Consider the following 19,770-nt stretch of genomic DNA (forward strand, 5'->3'; position numbering starts at 1 on the left):
TTGCAGAAGTGACCACATGGGCATCCTGCTCTTCCCCTAAGGAAGTGAGTGTTAACTCACCACCACAGCAGCAAATTTGGAAAGGTTTTAAGGTGCACATGCAGAAAGGAAAAGTTGTAATAAGAAGTTCAGCAGTAATTCAGAAGATGGAGAAGGCCCACATATAAATCATCTGCCATATCATTTACAGTAATTAATCAGGGCTATGTCAAAAGTTCATCTCTGAGTTTAAGGAATGGCAATTTGCAGAAACTACTTAATTCATTTTCTGTGTACACAGATATGTCCAAGACTTAACTCAAGCATTTCAAAGAAAGATTCAATATTTCCATGGTCTTTTAATATAGCATCCACAGTTAACTTTATTTGAATGAAAATTCACTATATAAATCACTATATATTAAACGGCTTTGTAGATGACACCTTAAGAATGGATCAACGCCTTCTTAAAACGATCCTGCAGAATCACATTATAAAAGTGAGAGTTGGGCTCAATGAACTGTACAATGGACAAGAGCTGGAGACGATTGGAGGAAAACTGCTTAGAGTCTTTGTGTATCGCACAGTAAGTGAATGGGGCTTTCTAACAATATTTATCCCAACTATGAAATTGAAGAGTCATAAAGAATAAAAGACAAAGCTGAATGAAATCTCCAACATTTACCATGACGACTATCTAGCAAAAATCTTTAAGCTTTTCAGCTAGGAAAAAATGAAAATCTGACCGTTATTGATGGGAACTTTGTTTGCATGGAAGACTCTTTGGGAGAATGAAACAAGGTTCCAGATTTGGCACTCCATTAATTACAAATTTTTAAAGCTATTTTTTAGAACTAATTAAGAACATTCTCAAGGGAAACAAAAAATCAAGTTTGGAAATATTTATACCATATTAACTTACTCCAGATTTTGCTACTTTTGTTTTCTCAAGCAACACCAGATTTCCTGGCAAGAACACACAATTTGACTATAGGAAACACATATGAATATTATTTTTAAATTTAGGAGCCTGTTGGGAAGTATGCATCTATCTCATTTTATCAAATATGTTTAAATGTGTATCATTGTGTGAATAGCTACACTTGTTTCTCTTTTAATCAGGCTGTATGTATTGAAAATTCATGCATGGTCAGAGGAAGTAAAGAAGGAAGGAATGGTTTTATTCACATCTTCAGACAGATCATCAATCCAGCAGAAAAAACATTGCATGAAATGCTGAGAAATGATAAGCGTTTTAGGTAAGTAGCAGTTTTCACAGCACTGAGATTTTCCTACAGAGGGTAGCTATATATACAGCATAGCTGGTCTGAGAAATAGTTGTGGGCTGTTGGAGTTTGTGGGGCAGGAAGGGCAGGGAAGGGGTTATTACCTCCTTAAAAAAAAAAAAAAAGGGGGTGGGTGGGAAATAAAAAGTGTTCTCCTCCAGCTGTATGCTGAAAGGGCTCCCAGACTTTATGCTAGAATGGTTGTTTACAGCACATAGGAGACAGTAAGACATCAGAACGAGAGGAGTAAAAGGACAAAATGGATTGGATGGTACATCCAGAGCTATAAATGCAGCAGAGTCTGGAGGTTTAATTAACGAGTAGTACAATTCCATATGGGTGCAGCATGATTGTATATCCTTCCAGTAAATATTTCTGTCCACTTCCTGCAAGTATCTCAATACTCCTAGAGAAAGCAACTACCCTTGGCATCCTCCCTTCATCTCTTTGATCTGTGAGGTTTTCATTCGATGAATTCTGCTCTGATCCAGGCTGAAAATGTATTTTTTTTTTCTCAAATCCTTTTTCCTCAGTCTGCTACTCTTAAGACTGTCTTTTTTTTTTTTTCTCATTTTCCTCCTCCACTGTCTTTATTTCTGGGAAATAGTGAGAGTGTTTGAAGATTGATGCACTACCAAAAAAAATGAGGGAACTAAGTGCCTGGGCCAAAGTATACTTACTACACTTCGACAGAATGTATTTGTGTTTTGTTTGTTTGTTGTAAACAGTGTTTTCCTCAGTCTGGTGAAAGCTGCAGATTTAGATGATGTTCTGTCACGGCCTGGAGAATGGACTCTCTTTGTTCCAACTAACGATGCTTTTAAAGGTTTGACTGATGACGATAAGGATATATTGATAAGTAAGTAACACAAGAAAACTAGAAATATAAGCAAAGGTAAAATTGATGGGAAACATGCCTAGTGCCTTTCTTACACAAAAGATGTCTGATAAAACAGTTTACCTTTTGCATAGAGGAGGTCATAGGACTTCCCTGAATTAATTCCTTCTTGGGAGACAGAGAAAGTATCTTTTTGGAAAAAAGCATCCAACCTGAATTTAAATTTAAGTTTCAGTCCTTGATATATTATTCCAAGGTGTAATTACCTTCCAAGTTAAAATCTGTATTCATTTAATTAGCTTCAACTTTTCATCATTCAACCTTGCTATAGATTTTTTTAAACTGAAAAGTCTCTATCACATTTCTTTTCTAATTGTGACCACTGCATTAAAAGATATATATTATTGACTTTTCTACCTTTCCTTTCTCATCTCTGCCTCCATGCAGTGATCTCTGATATCATCTGTGCTCTACAAGTTAAATGTTGAATATATATTGCTAAATGTCAATTTATGTAATTTCTTTTCATCTTACACTTTTAAACTCTGGAATTATATAGATTGTTCACAAGATTTAAAAGTAGTTTCTTTAATGACATGCTTTATTTCCTTAAGAGAAGAAATGCATAGTGAATACTTCAAATCTCCTGCAGAATTTCCCTCTAGAGGGGTAGACTGTAGCCACAGCACTATAAATATTTTTAGTTTATTTGAGAGTAATGTGAATCTGGCCTGTGCACAAGTGCGGGAGGAGTGGTTCCATTGAATCCCACATCTAGAAGGTCAGTCACATTTTTTGTTCCTGCACTTTTCAGATCAAAGTTCGAAGACATGAAGCCAAATCCCACAAATCCCTAATGACTTCAAAGAGCCCAGCTCAGAGCATTGATAAGCAGCATCCCCAGCTCTATACAGCCTTTAACTCACTAATGAGGCACTGTGAATTTAAATTATCTCTTCAGCCATTTAAATTTATGATAGTGGTCTAAATTACCTTCTAGTGTGGTGTGTCTCTAGTGACTAACAGTAAATTAACAGATAACCTAAAAGACTAACATTAGATAGCTGTAAAATGAAATGAAACTTGTCTCAAGGCTGTGAACTGAAGTAACTGGATAAATGCCATTGTTTTGTTCTTATTGGACTATATAGTTATTTTATTAACTAAGATTGAGTTTATCTATTATTTTTGTCTTCAATTCACAACTTGATGTTGTATCCAAGGCCGATGTAATTTTGGATTATTTTTATAATTAAGAATAAAATTATATTTGCCATTCTGCTTTTCAAGGGGCTTTATGTACTATCTTTTCCTATCGTGACTCAGATTCTACTTACTTTCTTTGGCAGATGAAATCTTAATTTACCCTCATTACTTATTTGCAGCAGAATGTCCATTTTTTTGTCTCAGATTACTTTCTGGAATTCTGTCTTGGCTTTATTTAAAAACATTATGTTGCTCTCTCCGTAAAAATTAAACCTTAAAATATATAATCTTTTTAAGGAATATAAAGAAGTATTTTCTTTATCTGTAAGAAAGACACAAAACAAAGATTTTAACTAGTAACCATTGTGGCACAGAACAAAGGTAATCTGATAGTTTGTGAAAACAGCTTATGAATGGCCATGTTTAGGCTTTGTATGTAACTTGATGCCATCTATGAATGGTCCAGTCACAAAATCTCAGTGCTAATTTTAGTAGGAAGAAAAACTACATTTAATTGCATTTCAGTAGTAAAGTGAATTGCAGTAGTATCAGTGATCAAAGCAAAAAGCAGAAAAATGAAAATGTTCACTGAAAGAGACACCAGGAAAAAATTATAACCAGACAGTATTTCCACTGCAGTTTCATCAAGGCTGAAACTCCTAATAACAATCAATATCAATGTGAAATGTTAATATGAATCTTGTACTAGAATAGTCAATATTCCATGTAATGGCAAGCAGAAGTATTTTAAAACTGCTCTGCTTGGTACCCTGTCTCCTGGGGAGGTTGTGGGTATTCCTACATCCCATCCTATGATTCTGAACTTCCATGGAACCCAGAGCACCAGAGAGCCCTGTCAGGACACTAATTTGCGCTCCAGAATCCATTTCCCTTTTAAGACAGTCTTGAAAATATTGGTTGGTTTTTTTTTCTTCCTAAAGAGGAATGTCAAACTTTGAAATATGGAAATCATCCCTAGAACAGGGTTTTTTTCCCCTTTCCCAAATTCTCCAAGCTGCATCTGTTCTCTGTAAAAACAGACAAAACCAGCACTCCAAATGACTCCATCTTTTCTGCCTGAAGTAAATAGCAATTTTCTCCTGCCCCAGATGGGAAAAGATATGTGTATATAAAAAGTTGTGAGTTATCCCCAGTCATCTCAGAAGGGTTTTGCCACAAGAGAATAATTATATTAATTGTTAGCCATGGTTCCCTTTAATTGCAACAGTGTTAAGGCTGGAGTTTATGTAGCAGCTTGGTGAAATTTGATATTGCCGACTGCTTAGTGGTCCTGAAATTGTTGTGTTTCCGAATGATTTGTGGAACATATTTAAGAAAAGGGCAAAAAATTCTGATTAGAGGTGCAAGCAAATAAGAGAACATAATACAGAAAAATAGGAAAATTCTAGCCGCTTTTCTGTTCTTTTGTATGGGATCTCTCATAGCATCTTTATTATTATGTTCTGAGTGCCTTTTTTGTCGTATGGTTGGTTTTTCCCTTTATCATCATTTTAAGAGATTCAAATTTTATATGTTCATGGTAGTTTCATTCATACTATGTTTTTTTTGGCTTAGAATTTCCAGGAAGAACTATCCATTACCATTGAATTTTTACACCTACTTTTCTTTTTAAATAGGAGACAAAAATGCTCTCAGGAATATTCTTCTTTACCACTTGACACAAGGGGTTTTCATTGGAAGTGGCTTTGAGCCTGGTGTGACAAACATTCTTAAAACCATCCAAGGAGGGAAACTCTACTTGAAAACAGTTAAGTGTTGAAAAAGAAATCTCCCTGACACAGCCTTGTACCAGGAATTTGACATTCCATGTCTATCCACATTACAGAATGGGATGCATTTCTCTGAACGTTATATTAGGGTTTGGGGTTGTTTTTTAATGTCTCTGATAACTTGTTTTCTCTTTTCATCCTTTACCAGGTGAACGATACTCTTCTGGTTAATGAACTGAAATCAAGAGAATCTGATCTCATGGCAACCAATGGTGTCATTCATGTTATTGATAAACTCCTATATCCAGCAGGTGAGTATTAGTTCATGGAATTTGTACACACTCTTCTGAATCTGTTTACACGTTATGTAGGTGCAATAACTTAAAAAAGTTAATTCCTTTAAAGAGACAATTCCTATGTGGAATAAGAAACAGAAAATTTACCTCACTACTCATTTTGTGGAAGAACCTTGCCTGAAACCATGGCAACTCTTTGAAATTCTGTGAAAGTCAAGTATATGGAAGACAAGATGTTTTAGGCTATCTTTTCCACTAATATGGAAGAATGTGTATGTACAAGTACGCATTTGTGTGAGTGTTTCAGAGTGATTACATCTCCTGATCACTGTAAATGAAAGTAAAATGAACACAGATGTATGTTTCCTCTTACATGCCTATTTCTTTTGTCAGATCTGCCTGTTGGAAATGATCAGTTGCTTACAATCCTGAAGAAGTTGATTAAGTACATTCAAATTAAGGTACTCTTTAAATAATGATCCCTTCATCTTTTTGGCAGAATCTGTGAAACCGTGTATGTTATAATTCATAAGTGATTCTCTGGTCCCTCTGTTTCTTCAGCAGACATCACATTCCATAGCTCCCAGTTACCCAAATATAATCATGAATGATACACTGCATTCAGTAGTTAGAATTTATGTTTTTCATCACCAAATAATTGTAGAATATTTGCATTTGGATAACTCCAATGTGAACTGACCCAAATCTGCTCTTTGGTTCAGGTACACTTTATCACTCCAGGAAAATAAATAACTTCTAAATCCTTGAGGCAATCACTCTTTGAAAGAAATATTGTGTGGCTAAATTACTATGTCATTAAGCTCACCAGCCTCAATAGCCTGTGGAGAAGAATAGACATCCTTATCTATCTCAGCTATCCTCTTGAGATTACATTCTCCCTCAACAATGAATGAGAGGACCTAGGCAAATAGCATAGCCTAACTTTTAGATCAGTGAATCCTACCCACACTTATTAGGAAACTAGAAGGCAAGTGCTCTTTCTTTTAAATTAAAATTACTTTTCTGTTGTATTTATAGTTTGTTCGTGACAGTACCTTCAAAGAGATTCCACTGACGTTTTACAGTAAGTTCAATTTAAATACTTCCAGATGGGTTTGAGATTGCTTTTTAAATGTTGCCAATTCCAATCTTGAATGGTAGATCTTTTTTTCAATCAAAAAGAAAGCAATTTCTGGGAAAGTAAGATGTGCCAATGAAACAGAGGAAGAGAAAGACTCAAAGTAGAATGTTTCTAGCTGTTGTGCTACTGTATGTATTTTTTTCCCTTTCCAGATGTGTGACAGGAAAGTAACCCTGAAGTAAGCTGTTCAAACTCTTTGGGGTAGGCAAGATACATATGGCAAAGATTGTTTTTCAGTTTTTAGCCAAGGTTCAGTGCTTGGTGTATAGCAGAGTTGTGCTGCCTCTCTCTCCGAGACATAGCATCATACCGTACTGACTCTCCAAGATGTAGCATTGATGAAACTCTGCACTGAGATGCTTTCTTTTTCATAAATGCTTCCAGAGGGACAGAGTGTACCTGTTCCACGCGGTTCCCATATGTGCAAATATGAGGCTTGTGCAGGAGGCCGTTGTTCTGACCATTTTGTCTCTAGAGAGTAAATGTAAAAAAGGAACCTTTTTTGCTCTCTTGCAGCCTTTCTCAGGGCTTGCATTTAGTTTCTGCATATAAAGTGGAACGTGTTGAAGCAAACTGTTAGAAGACAAAGATCCTGCTGAAGCTTTGGCTTGTGAGGGAATATGACTTTAGGCAAATGATTAAATTTCTATGGGATTTTACCCACATTTTTCAGTAGAAATGGAGACCATGACATCGGGCTTTTGAAAATTGAGAATGGACACACTGAAGTTAAAAGACTCTTGGAACAAAAAATGGAATAATCTATCTTGATGGCAAGTTGAATATGAGTTAACAGTGTGCCCTGGAAGCCAAAAGGGCCAACTATGTCCTGGGGTGCATCAAGCACAGCATAGCTAGTCGGTTGAGGGAGGTGATTGTCCCACTCTACACTGCATTGGTGTGGCCCCATCTCGAGTACTGTGTGCAGTTTTGGGCGCCTCAATATAAGAAGGACATCAAACTATTAGAGTGTGTCCAAAGGAGAGTGATCAAGATGGTGAAAGGTCTTAAGACTTATGAGGAGCAGCCGAGGTCACTTGGTTTGTTCAGCTTGGAGAACACTGAGGGGTGACCTCATCACAGTCTACAATTTCCTCAAGAGGAACAGTGGAGGGGGAGATGCTGATCTCCTCTCTGGTGACCAGCGATAGGACACGAGGAAATGGAATGAAGCTGTGTCAGGGGAAGTTCAGATTGGACATTAAGAAAAGGCTCTTCACTGAGAGGGTGGTCGGTCACTGGAACAGGCTTCCCAGGGAAGTGGTCACGGCACCAAGCCTGTCAGAGTTCAAGGACCGTTTAGACGACGCTCTTAGTCATATGGCTTAGTTTTAGGTAATCCTGTGAGGAGGAGGGAGTTGAACTTGATGATCCCTTTCAACTCAAGATAGTCTATGATTCTATGATACTATCTCCCACGGCTAGTGAGAGTAGCATGAGAAGCAATGCCTGTAAACTGAAGGGAGGGAGATCAATGTCAGACATCAACAAAGTTGTAACTGTTGATTTAGTGAAACACAGGAACGGGAAGGCTGGGACCTCTACCAGTGAAGGCTTCTCTACCAGTGAACGGATACGAGTCAAATAACGATCTATCAGAGATGTTCAATGAATACTTGAGTCTGTCTTAGGTGTAGAGGGACAACTTGATCTCCCAAGGGCACCACAGTTGTGCTCTCCATGACGTTCTACCAAGTATAAGAATAGTTCTGAATGTCAGAGGGTTTCCTCGTTTACCAGGTCAGCTCCCTAATGAAAAGAAAAGGGCAAGATTTGAATTTAAGATATGTCAGGGAATTGTGCAAATCTTTACGCAGGGAATTGTATGAGCCATTATTATTATGTACCTTACATTATCATGGGTTTCATGACCAGTGGGTTTCATATGGCACAAACAAAGGCAAAGAGCATGCCAACAGACTCCGTCTGCAGATGACTTGTATACACCACCATTTAGTAACTAGAACTGAGATCCATACTCTAGATACCTTTGAGTTACTTTTCCATCCATTAATATCTGTCATTTTATCCACATCTTTATGACCAGACCAAATCTAACTGATCATTACCATAAAGAAACGGTAAGAATGGAATGTGCTTTATATTCCATTTTCTATACTTTCAGAAATTAACATAATTGAAAGCAACGTCCAGCCCATCATCAGAAAGGAAGGTAAATGAGGTCCTTAGCATATATATTTCTGTATATGTTCATATACATATACAGAATATGTATTGTATATATTTCTTAACAGGATGCATTTTGTACGTACAGCTCCAGGACGTTCAGCACTTTGCTGGAAAAGCAAAGATACAAATATTGCAATTAGAACTGGCTGAAATATTTTGTATAAAAAGATTTCCCACAGTTGTTTCCCCAAATTGATTTTTCTCCTTTTTCTATGGGCATTTTTAAAATATTTTTAAAATAATCTTTTTTCAAACCATTTCTTTTAAGTGCCCCAAATATTACTATGCTTTCAATAAAAACATTTCCTTTTTTTTAATTAAAACAGTTATTTTTAAAAATGAAGTAGAGTTGTTTCTTATACTTTGAAGAAAAAAAAATCAGTTCATTTTTCTATAGTTTTCAATCAGTTCTAAATACCAATATCTGTCAGATGCCTGGAAAGGACGGTTAGCCAAATTTTCTTTTTCAATTTCTCAAGGCAAAAGCATGATTTAAAGATTAGTGGTGGGACTGAAGAGAACAAAAAGTGAGACTGGGACTGTCAAAATCACTTGTGATTCACAAATTAGCTGAAACACCCATTGGTTTCACTAAACCAGGTACACTGCTAATGAGTTCCAGTTTCCCATTGAAACAAAAATGCTCAAAGGGAATCTGATTGAGCTCAACTGAGGAGAAAGGCAGTTAAAATGTCTTGCAAAAATTTTACCCAGACTGTTTAATCACTGTTTCTGGGAGGACTTCCTCCCAGCAGAAGTGACATGAGCTTGCTTTTTCAGCAGCTTGTCTGTACTTCATCCCATTTAGGATTAGACATCTAGCATATCTGCTGATCTTTGTTGCCTAGTCTCCATCATTAAATCAGATCCACAGAGCAATATAAATGAATAGATCATTCCATATAGTAATTCATCCAAGATATTTTAGAAATCTTCCTATGATGAAGGTGAATCAGTCTCTGAAAGTACCTGTTCTTCTATGTTAAATCCAGAGACATACAGTTTAAGTGACTTACATGAAGAAGTTGAAAGTTAAATGAAACAAAATCCTCTTTTAAAGAAAAAATGAAATGCCTGAGCATTTCTATAGTCAAATGTACAACTAAGTGTTATTCACCAGAGAGAGAAAAAATAACTTTATAAGTTAGTAAATATTGAAGATTTACTCCTTTCCATTGCCATTACAGTGTTTCTGCTTTGGGACACCCTCCAGAGAACGATCTCTGGCCAATACAACCTTTCTGCTGATGATTCAGAAATAAACCCATTAAAACCAGTTCTGGCCCTTCTGAGCTTGCTAGTAGTAACAGTAGTGAGCAGCAGCTCCCATCAAAACCACATAAGCCCACAATTGTCTGTAGAAAAAAGGTGGCAAAGTTGCATGTTAATTTTTGCAACATATGTCAGGAAGTTCTAGCAGAACATGATGGAAAGGACATTTCAGTAAAAAGAGAAAAACCACCACCACCCTCAAGTTTAGAGGGTGATGTCTGCCCTTTCCTGTCTCAATGTTTTCTACTTGAGTTGTGCTTCCATTGTCCATACATAGGCAAGTTAAAGGGATCTAAAGAGTTAAATTGATTGAAACCCAAATCTTAATGGATTAAATGTTCGAAGGATTGATCTTAGACTGGGCAGTATAGCAAACTATGGCTTTACCTTTTGTTCTGTGTACATCTGCTGTATCAATCACATATGAAGGTACAGTAATTTAGAAATCTAAAAAAAAAAGGATTTATAAACATTCATAAATATAACTTTGGCATGTTTTCATTAATATTCATCACTTGTATCAATGTATATTAGTATTTAATGGATTCTCAACATGCAAAAATGCCTCTAAATTTAAAAGAGAAACAAGTGAATGAATCTTGTAAGATTGCTTCTTTAAAATATTTATGAATGTTTTTCAGCCAGACTTGTTAGAAAATAAAAGAAAAAGCAATGTGTTCTTCAGCTATTTAAAACTCAGAGTAGATAAATAGAGCTCTATAATAACTGGGCATAATTATGATCCTATCATATCATTTCATCTGCAGCAAATAAATGAATTATTTAGCTCTAAAGTCTAACTTATACAATCATCTTCTGCTGCAAAAGCAAACAAAAAAGTATGCTTGGATTTGTTAGTATTGAAGGACGCTAGTTAAACTGAATTGTATACTGTTTTCAACAATTAACACCAGGCACACATTAAAAAGCTATCGTTAAATCCTGATCAGTAATTTAAAAAAAAAATCTATGCAGTATCGACTTCTACATAAATTCATATAAAGAAAGATTTTTAAGGGACTTTTAAGGAAATGATAGAGGTGGACTGTGTTAAATTTCTAACTCTGAATAGGGAATAAGGGAAGTGTGTGTTACAGCAAATTCCTAAGAAGATGTTGCCGTAACACTTGTTACAGAAGAACTATGTTATTCCTGATAATTGACTGCATCAATGGTATGTTCCTAATTTATTTAGTATCTGCTGCTCCAGCCTGTCAGACAGAGATACATTTGGATCAGTGTGGTCTATGGGGATTGCACAAGATTAAGAGGTTTGTTTTGGCCATTGAAATCAGGCTGACCTCTCCCATGCAACTCAAAGAATGATAGCCGTTAATGCTGACAAATATCCTTATAGCCGTTCCTGTTGATCTCTGAAGTTTTTTTTTTTTTCTTTAAGCTGGGTGACCACTGGCCAAGTCTTGGTAGCTTAAAAAAAACCAAAACCAAAACCAAAACCAAAACCAAAACCAAAAACAAAACAACAAATAAAAAAACGCCAAAACAACAGATAGAAAACCCCAAAACAACATAAGGGGATTCTGATTAAAAGACCTAGTCTCCTCTTGGATATCTATACAGTTAGTAGGAAATAACATGACAAACATTTCTCTCTCTAGTTCCTTTCTAAGTTTTCACACAATAGATTGCATGCTGATCACTAACAGAGCAATAGCTCTAAGATTCCAGCAATTCTGCGGAGTAGGCTTCTTACCAATATACAGAGAGGGAGACTTCCTTTCAGCTGCTGAGGATCTGTTTTTTGTCTGAGACTTGTCAACAGATGTTAAATAGATCAGATGCACAAAAATAAAAAAAAAATTGTAAATAGTAAGTGTGCAATAGGATCTAAATTTAAGATAGCATGGGAGGAAGTGCAACATTGCACAGCATTGCTGCAAATCGCTTCTCAGATTTAAAAAATCCTCCAGTCATCTGGTTTATTTAGGGTAGGGGAGATAATGCTAGCTTCATCTCAGCCCTGTGGAATACCATAAATATTTTTATGATTATTTGTAACGTGTTGTTTTTTTCCTATGTCACAGACCCATCTATCACACAGCTCACTAAATTAATTGAAGGGGAACCTGAGTTCAAAATAGTCAGGGAAGGGGAGACAATAACTAAAGTGATTCATGGAGGTTGGTATGCTTTCAGCAACTCAATTTGTATTAGTTAAAATTTGAAACATTCACTATTCCCAGTCAGTTTCTACTTTATGTAGGTGATTCATGTGATATGTTAGACAACTGTTCTGTTTTTAACACGACCTTCTGGAAGTGTTGTAATATTATTATCATTTCATTCTCACTTCTCATGCATTTCAAAAATTTGGTCTTTTTGCCTAGCTGTGTCCCATAGCTACAGTCAAGACAGTATTAGAAATGCTCTGCATGCTGACATAATATATGTTTCAGTTAAGAATTATTTGCTGGTTGTTGTCCTGCAAACCAAAATCCAGTATGTGATTCTGCGATAGAAAGGCAATTTTATCAGACAGAAAGGTTAACTTCGCATTCTGCTTTGCTAGGGGCATTGAAAAGTTCACATCTAGGGTGCTTTTAAAGGAAAAACAGCATGTGGCCCTCCTAAATTTGGAGGAAACTTAGTTCCTAGTCTCCTCTGAACATTTTTATTTTTTGTAAACTATGCGATGGTATTTCCTTGTATGCTTCAGTAAGTTTCAGCATCTCAAAAACAGCACTTGTAACACTGTTCATCACTTGATTAATGTCTTCAATTTAAAAATCCTTGTAGAACCAATTATTAAAACATACACCAAAATCATTGATGGGCGACCAGTGGAAGTGACAGAGAAAAAAGTAACAGAAGAAAGAATTATTCAAGGTAAATTATGCTGAGCTATTCATACTTAGTGAAGTTCACCATTACATACAAAAGTAACACATCTTAAGTTCTGTCCTAATGCCTAAACTGCACTTCCTGAAGAGATGAATTTTCCCTAATACTTCCTATTGCCTATGTATGGCTCAAATTCTAGCTGTGTGCACTACACACACATATACAGAAATGGCAACAATAATTTAACAGCATAAAAAACAATGAAAACTTGTCTTTTTTTTCTTTTTTATGCATTTGCAAAGTGTCTGCTTTTGCAAGCTTTTTGCTACCATTTCAGGATGAGACTGCTTTTATTGCATTTTTTTAGTCTGGCTTGTTTTAAAAAGAAGACTTTTTTTTTTTTTTGTGAAATTTTGGGTTGTATCTCTCCAGGTAGGTTTCATTCCACCAAAGGTAGACATTCAGTGTGTAGACACCTAGTTTTGCATGTCATCTCAGGGTCCCTTGACAATCATTTCAGAAAAAGAACTCTGTTTCTCTGTAAGGAGGGGCTTCAATTGATCTGACATCCACAAGTTAGACATTTGTATTCAGATAATATAAGACAAAATTAATGTGCATCTGTGTCCCTTGTTCTTCTCCCACAGTAACTTTCAAACTCTGGCCAATTTCAATTATATTTGACCTAGTACAGAGGGTTTTTTTTAAGAATCCTAGAAACGTCACAGAAATTGAAAAGTGGAGTTAGGTGTATTTAAGCAGTCACAAATTCTCTGCTAACACATTTTGATCCCCTTCGTTAAATATCAGTTTGAATGCTGCCATTAAAATTCTGTCTGCCAGAGCAGTTGTAAGGGAAAGACAGTGTTATAGGAACTTAACATATTGACTTAACAGAAAGTATTAATACTCAGTTTATTTAGAAAATCTTAAAATTCAATTTAAGAAGTCATTCAAGCAAGAGAGAAATAAAGAACCAGACGTAAGTTATTTTCATATAACTCTTTACTACAATGAAAATAACTGAATGAAAAACATTGGTAGTTTCTGAATAAACCTGGGACTATTTTTCAACACAAAATTTCTGAGAAAGAAAATAAAATACCATTTTTTCATTTCTCAAATTAAAGTTTCACTAATATCCCACATGAAATGGTCAATATAATGTAAAATGTTAGTTTCAGACCTGATATTTCTTTTTCTTCCCTCTGTAGTAGAAACTGATAAAAATCTCAGATGTTAAGATTTCAAATGATTTATAGCAGTAATAAAAGCAACAATGTCTATTTACAACAGTGGATCCACACTCTTTTTGCACTTAGGAAATATCTGATCTATGACTTAATACAACAAAGTATTTAAAACTGTGTCTTACTTTAAGAATTTGGGCAGATATATACTCTAAGAATGTTAAATTTGTCTAAGTACTTTCCTGAATAGCTCTGAGTACTATTTGTAGCCCTCTTTCAGTTTAATTTGGGACGCAGTGAAAGATAAAACGATCATAAAAGCAGATTAAAGCATGTTAACCATGGAACCATCCAAAGTGTTAAATAGGAAAAAATAACTTCAAAGGCAATCCTGTTATATTTGATTAAAGTCACTGTCTTACACATCTTTTTTCCAGGTCCTGAAATAAAATATACCAGAATTACTGCAGGTGGTTCAGACAATGAAGAAAAGTTGAAGAAATTGCTTGAAGAAGGTTAGTGTCCTTGTTTTCTTTCCTTCCTTTAAAAAAAAAAAAAAAGAAAGCTTAAATAGTTACTGAATGGATACTCCATGTTTTCAGCAAAGGTGCTCATACTGCAGTATCATACCCAGAGATTAAACCTCAGGACCCGAGAAATATCCAAATCTAACATTCTGTTTTGAGTCTCTGATCTTCACATTTCAGTCAGCTCCAGAGTTGAGGCTGCCTGGATCTAGTATATAGTATGTTATGTTTGTCATAAAATATGGTGTTTTCAGTGTTTACATGGAATTTAATATCATAACAGATTAATTTTGTAATTCAGCAAAACGTTATGACAGGATTAATTCAGTGATATGCTGTTACAGGATTGTCGAATGTTTTGTGTAAATCAATTTTTTGCCATAACCTGTATCCTATCAGAGGTTACCAAGGTGACCAAATTTATTGAAGGTGATGGTCATTTACTTGAAGATGAAGAAATCAAAAGACTTCTGCAGGGAGGTAATTCAGTGTATTATAACTAACATTTTTGCAACAGGTTATGATAACTGAAACCCCTCTCAGATATGTTGATCTCAACATTTTAAAGACTGACCTAGCGGAATTGTAATTTTAATGGGAGAAAAAATAGAATGCCATATATGAAGTGTCAGATGTCTGTGAAATGGAAATAAGTACTGAAGTTTGATTAATCAATTTTTTTATGATATTGATCATGAAAAAAAAATTATTTGGTTTTCTTCAGTCTTTAAAAAGTTATATCTCATTAAAACTCAGGGGAGCAATGAAGATTTATTCCACTAGCTGTGAACTCTTTTTTTCAGTAAATTTAAATCTGTGAAAAACACTTATGAAGTGGAAAGTATTGTGATAGGCCAAATTCATCTTACTTATCAGTTCTTCAGAAATGAATATTCATTGCCCTCAAGTTAATAATCAAAGGCATGTTTAGCATCCTTCTTTCAATGCTTACAGGTGATGGATATCAAAGCATTAACTTTAATTCTCTTCAAATATAGCATTCCAAGGAATGGTTTTCTTTCCTTCTTGCTCTCTTAATTCTAACAGTTTTGGCAATATATAACCAGTAGCTGTAGAAAACTGGTAAAAGAACTTGTGCTATGAAATTAATCTTTATCTATGAATTTGGAATGTTCTCTGCTTAACGTAGATTAGAAAAACTATCTATAATAGCAATGGGGAATAAAAAAAGAGAATTCAAGTGTTGTGTTTTTAGTAAATGTTAGTGTAAACCTGAGTCAGAGGCTCAAAAATATGTATGGATGTTTCTCTTGGCATAAATTAACTGAATACACTTCATTTTATGTTCACTTTTTAGTAAGTTGCAAACTTGAATGCCAGTGGAGTAGCTCACAGCCAGCTGTGTGTTCACTGAACTAAATCTTGTAGTCCTTCAAAAGCACTATTCTGTGGATGTGACTTAAACTTCTGTTAAGTAAAAAATTTAGTGTTGGCTGAACGGCTGAACAGCTTTCCACCAAACAAAACTGTGCTACTTGATAATACAGCTAGTCTTAGAGAAAAGCCAAGATATGGCTATAAATACTGTTGACTATTTCTTTCTTCTGTTTTAAACATCTAAACCTTAGTTTTACAGATCTAAGCCAGGATTTGCCTATAATTGGAGAGAAATAGGAACTTCCAGAGGGTTTTTCATCTTATCCTCTCTTAAGTGTCCCAGCTATGTGAAAAGAGTTGCTTTCTGGATATGCCTATTTCAGTGTTGAATATTTAAAAGGAAAGTTGAAAATGAAAGAAATCATAGCAAGAAAATCCCTCCATATACTGGACTAAGTTCTATTGGCGTCAACCAGGCAATAAAGAGTAGGATCAAATTTTATCTGTAGAACTGTTCAAAATTCTGGTAACAGGTCTGATCTAACAATTACAGAATCTAACAATTGCAATCGTAATTGTAGTCATCTTCAGTTACAGAGGTATACAATTAAATAGACATGATCTGTAGAGATACATCTTACAATGATCCTATAGCTGTATGGAAAAGAGAGAAATAGTTTCTCTGTAGTAAATTTGGAAAAGACAATATTGTCCCTTGAATTCTTGCTACTTTTCCTTGCTATTATATGTTAGTTTGCATAAACATCCTGCTTTACAGAATGGACCAAATAGGCAGATTTGTCTCTTGTTTTAATTTGAATTTTCTCTATCTTTTCCATGATTTATCCAGTCAGCTACCCTTGGCTGCCATGATAATACGTTACCATACAGTTAGCCAATAAAAGCAGATACACATGTTGCTTTACGGCTGTTGGTGATAATGGTGATAATGCTTTATAGCCCTCTTGTCTACATCAAATTATTTCTCTTTCACTGAGAAATTCCTAAGCATTTAAATTTGAGTCCAGTCACAAACAAATGATTTGCCACTCTCTAAAGTAAAAGAATGATTTCATATGGGCTGTAATTCTACTCACACAATATCCAGCACTGCTTATTACAATTGGCAGTCTTTGCTGAAACAAAACTTCAAGCCAAGATTGCAATGAATGACTCTAAGCCCTAGAGAAGGAATCACCTGTGGCAGGGCCAAGGAAAACAGCAGGACCTTACGGCATGAATAACACAGTGGCCTGCATACACCTACACCCCCAAAATGACATTGTTTCCACTGAAGGCTCTTTGCATATGGAAAAATGCTATGCCAGACTTAACTCATTTGTTTTTGATGCTTATCGTAGCTGGAACTGAGTACACCAAGGTTACTAAAGTAATTGAGGGAGAGCCACAGATTATCGAGAGAGAAATCAAGAAAGTCCATCTGGAAGGTTAGTTTGTCTAAAAATCCAGTATCACTAGGACCTGCTTTGTCTGAAGTGATCATTCCAGGTGGGGTTTTATAGTATCTATTTACAAAAATTTCTTAGGTCTGAAGTCAGTATTTTAGCAAGAAGAGTTTTATAATTGTTCTGGAAAACAATTCTTTCAGTGACGTTGCAGAGAAAAATGTTGAGGCTTATCTTGTGGCTAAAAGATTTGGCAAGCATAGTAGACAAGAGGAAATGTCTAACCACAAAGCTTAGGTAAAACATTTGAAGGAACATGCACCATAAGAATTGCCTTTTCCCTAAGCAGCACATCCAGAAGAAGACCACGTGAGTTGTTTTTAACTTGAGTTATTTCTTGTCAGTGTTAACGTGATCTGTTGATGTGAGGGGTTCTCAATCTGGTGAATGGGGGATAGGGTGGAGGGAATATAACCTCTGGGATTGAGTAAATATCTCACATGGTCTTGGAATTTCTCTAATCTTATCCTGTTGTTAAATGAGGAAAGCTTTCAGGTTTGAAAAAGCTGAATGGTGTTGAGGTCCAAAATGAATCTCTTAAAGGAGCCAAATACAATTCAGCCTGGCTTTATAGCAGGAATTTGTTTCTTCAAGTTTAACAATAATTTTTTAATTATCTTTATTCAAAGTTAAGAAGTAACTTGTTTAGGGTTTCTTTTGTATTTGTATGTATGTCCTTTTCCAATTCTAATTCTAATAATGCAGAATAAGTTATTCTGTCAGCCTTTGAACTAAAATCATAGGAAAAAATATTATGGCTTGTGGAGAATGACGTTAAATAAATATGTTTCTACTTTTAAAATTTTGAATACCATAGCGTTTGTATAACTTCAATGTTGAGTAGTACAAGGCAGGCAGGGAAGTCAACTATTGCCTGAAAATGACAGATGTGTAATCTTCGACCATGGTTTACCTGAAAGCATAATTGTATGGACAGCTTATAAGTATGGAAAGCTTACTTTGGGTGGACCTGACTTTGTAGGGCAGTGCAGAGCTTGAAATTTTCTATCACGGTGCAGATACCCAGTGTTTAGCCTCAACTGTAATGAGGTAAAGTCTGTATCTCAGAGCTATGCATTTATTTATCCTGTACCTCAGGATGAAAAGACAACTGGCTGCAGCTGGTTACGTGAAGATACAAATACTTCATAGGTGTAAAGAAGGAAAAATACCACAGTAATATTTCTGTGACAGTAACAGAAAAATTATCTTTTATGCCTGTGAAGTGTTTTTCCTCCCAATGAGGAGATATCTGGTCTAAAAAATGTCTCAAAGTTTGATGAGAAAGAGGAAAAAATGTCCATAGTTTCGTTGAGTCAGTGTTTTGGAAAACAGATGTCTCTGCTAATGAGGGTGGTACCTATTCAATAGCCCTTGCTCTACTCTAGCGTTTAAAACAGAAGTCTCTGAGAAAATTAGCTGATCTCTAAATGTGGAATCATACTGTGGACTCACAATGAAGTTACACATCAAGCCCCAAACACAGCTGGAAATGTGGCCGACATCTTGTGATGGTTGAGTTTCAAGCATTTATCACTTATAAATAATTCCTGAAGTAATGTCTGTACAGCAGACCTGGACATCCTCTGCCAAAAGCTGAGACTGAGTTCTGGGCTGTACATTAACCTGAGCTTGTACATCGCTAAGAGTGTCAGATGGTGTTTGCTGAATGAAGAGCATACGCAAAATGTCCTGGCACCTGCCTACATCATGTAACCATCTGTAGGAGATCAGTGTGAATAATGGATTAATTCATACTGTTAAAATGTAAAAATACTTGTGAAATGTTGGTAAGATGTGATGGATGACTGCACATGACAGAAATGTGTGAATTGTATTATAAGCTTTCATGTTTCAGGTGATCAAACACGCTAATGGGACAAAATTTTTAATTTACTGAAAACCTTAAAGAACAAACTTCACAAGTCAGCAATGGGTTTCCAACATTTCTAATGAGTTTTAGTTCAAAGGCTCTTCCAAATAACTTCTGACTGCAACATTTCTGTTTTCTAGAAGCACCTGTACGGAAAGTACAACCAACTAGGAGGACACAAGGTAAAAGAAAAACATATATTTAAACATTTTAACATGCATCAAATATTATTCTCAGTTACGTTAAAAGTCAGGAGGGAAAACAATACCATTAAGAAAACTGAGTTTGAAAAGAAAGAGTTGCATTTATGCTTCTAAAAAAAGTTTTAACAAAGCTTAGTATTGTTAATTACTGGGTTTCTAGATTTTTTTTCATATATATATTTCTATCTGAAAACAGTTCAGATCATATGCTTTGGTCAAAGAGTGTTTCAGGTTAGAATAAAGCCATCCGAGTGAGATCCGGCTCTGGAGTCTAACACTGTGAAAATGGCACTGCAGGATTCCCCACCATGGGATTTGTAACTCTCTGATTCTACATTATTTTGACCAATTGAGAAGCTGAGACATCATTGTAATTTCCTAGCTGCCAGCACAAGAGTGAAAGATTCAGCATCAGGCTTCATCTTTCCTCTTC

The 19,770-nt window shown here is 35.6% G+C and overlaps 1 protein-coding gene across 1 annotated transcript in view; it reads left to right on the top strand.

Moving 5' to 3' along the window:
* Positions 1-19,770, top strand: part of POSTN (periostin) — a 37,288-nt gene that overhangs the window by 16,186 nt on the left and 1,332 nt on the right. The window contains exons 10-23 of the mRNA XM_075139744.1: positions 417-565; positions 1,102-1,238; positions 1,994-2,124; positions 4,947-5,077; positions 5,248-5,350; positions 5,729-5,796; positions 6,374-6,419; positions 8,602-8,649; positions 11,984-12,079; positions 12,696-12,785; positions 14,368-14,445; positions 14,857-14,937; positions 17,157-17,243; positions 19,275-19,316. Coding sequence (XP_074995845.1) covers positions 417-565; positions 1,102-1,238; positions 1,994-2,124; positions 4,947-5,077; positions 5,248-5,350; positions 5,729-5,796; positions 6,374-6,419; positions 8,602-8,649; positions 11,984-12,079; positions 12,696-12,785; positions 14,368-14,445; positions 14,857-14,937; positions 17,157-17,243; positions 19,275-19,316 — 1,287 coding nt within the window. The remainder of the gene's footprint in view (positions 1-416; positions 566-1,101; positions 1,239-1,993; positions 2,125-4,946; positions 5,078-5,247; positions 5,351-5,728; positions 5,797-6,373; positions 6,420-8,601; positions 8,650-11,983; positions 12,080-12,695; positions 12,786-14,367; positions 14,446-14,856; positions 14,938-17,156; positions 17,244-19,274; positions 19,317-19,770) is intronic.

This window comes from Calonectris borealis, chromosome 1, assembly GCF_964195595.1.
Source record: "Calonectris borealis chromosome 1, bCalBor7.hap1.2, whole genome shotgun sequence".
Classification (NCBI taxonomy): domain Eukaryota; kingdom Metazoa; phylum Chordata; class Aves; order Procellariiformes; family Procellariidae; genus Calonectris; species Calonectris borealis.